The sequence below is a fragment of the Mastomys coucha genome, unplaced genomic scaffold (genome assembly GCF_008632895.1).
Source record: "Mastomys coucha isolate ucsf_1 unplaced genomic scaffold, UCSF_Mcou_1 pScaffold4, whole genome shotgun sequence".
NCBI classification, from domain to species: Eukaryota; Metazoa; Chordata; class Mammalia; order Rodentia; family Muridae; genus Mastomys; species Mastomys coucha.
In genome coordinates, this window is record NW_022196910.1 from 55,425,267 (window position 1) to 55,426,856 (window position 1,590).

At 47.9% G+C, this 1,590-nt stretch overlaps 1 protein-coding gene across 2 annotated transcripts in view; it reads left to right on the top strand.

The window, feature by feature from the left end:
* Gls2 (glutaminase 2) overlaps positions 1-1,281 on the top strand; it is a 14,678-nt gene extending 13,397 nt beyond the window's left edge. For both annotated transcript variants that reach the window (XM_031349962.1, XM_031349963.1), the window contains exons 16-17: positions 380-523; positions 641-1,281. In XM_031349962.1, the coding sequence (XP_031205822.1) occupies positions 380-523; positions 641-797 (301 nt within the window). In that variant the 3' untranslated portion in view covers positions 798-1,281. The remainder of the gene's footprint in view (positions 1-379; positions 524-640) is intronic.
* The last annotated feature ends 309 nt before the right edge of the window (positions 1,282-1,590 follow it).

The window sequence follows — 1,590 nt, forward strand, 5'->3', positions numbered from 1 at the left end:
AAAAGAAACAAAAACAAAAACCAAACCCCAAAACAAACAAAAAAAAAAACCCCAAAAACCCAAAAACTAGGGTTTCTCTATGTGGTCCTGGCTATCCTGGAACCTGTTCTGTAGACTAGGCCGGCCTCAAACGTTGCCTCCTAAATGCTGGGGTTAAAGGCATGTGCCAGCACTGTCCAGCTCAGCTGAAGGTATTCAAAGGGTTAAAGAGGAAAAGCAGAGTGGACGACCTTTCTCTTCTACCAGGTGTCCCCCTATCATTGTGCGATGATAAAAATGGCACAATTTTGTCTACAGGCTGTCTTCAGCTGACAGGGAGACTAACTAGGTGCTGGCAAGAGCAAATGTCCTGGACTTTTCTCCTCCCCTCTTGGCACAGACTCCAGCTACTGAGGGTCTACACCAAACAGTTCAGAACCTACCTGTACCCTCTCATTTTCCTCCTATCCATATTCCTAGGACACATTGAAGTTGTCAAATTTCTGATTGAGGCTTGCAAAGTGAATCCTTTTGTCAAGGACAGGTGAGTAGGATTAGTTCTAAAGGGAAGGTGGTCAGCCCTCCAGCCACCTTGCATACACATGCAACAATGGCTCTGTCTGTATCCTCTTTGCCTAACCATGATCCCTGTTCCTCACAGGTGGGGCAACATTCCCTTGGATGATGCTGTGCAGTTCAATCACCTGGAGGTGGTCAAACTGCTTCAGGATTACCACGACTCCTATGTGCTCTCTGAGACTCAAGCTGAGGTGGTAGCTGAGACCCTGTCCAAAGAGAATCTAGAGAGCATGGTGTGAGCACAGTGTGAGCACCGTGTGAGCATGGGCCAGGGACCTGCTCCAGAAAGAGCATGAGCTGGCCACACATTTAACCCACAGCCACCAAAAATATTATGGCAAGCTGCTTCAGTGGGGATCAACATGGCCATTTGGTGACACGGGCCAGTGTCTTCTATGAGAATCAAAACGCCTCATTCCCCCTGTGTACAGCACAGAGAAAAGCCTCAGTGGACACCTGAGCAGAGCTAGCCACAGAGACCTCGAGATACAGCTTAAATGGCTTCCTCCACTGGAAAGTAGCCTGGTCCCCTTTTCCTCTCTGAGAGCCTCTAGCTACATGCATATGTATCTGCTGCAGAGTAAGAGAAACGGGCTAGAGCCAAGTCACCTGGCTTTAGAAGTCTGCAGAGGTCTGCCCATCCTAGCCAGGACATGCTGCTACTGCTGACCGCAATTTTATAGACAAAGTATTTTGTGTTCAAATAAACTTTAATTACATGAATTATAATTTTATTTTATTTTTTTAAATCTAGTCACTCTCTCACTCCCCTATGTATATCATCAGCTACCACCATCATAGCAAGTGGAATGAGACCGAGAGGCACAGGGTCCACCTGTGTAGCCCTGGCTGTCCTGGAACTCACTTTGTAGACCAGGCTGGCCTCGAACTCAGAAATTCACCTGCCTCTGCCTCCCAAGTGCTGGGATTAAAGGCGTGCGCCATCACTGCCCGGCCGGAATACTGCTTTTATTATTAAGTACATTCTGTGACCAAGGGAGATGGGGGTTGTGGGTCTGAACAGGCTCCAGA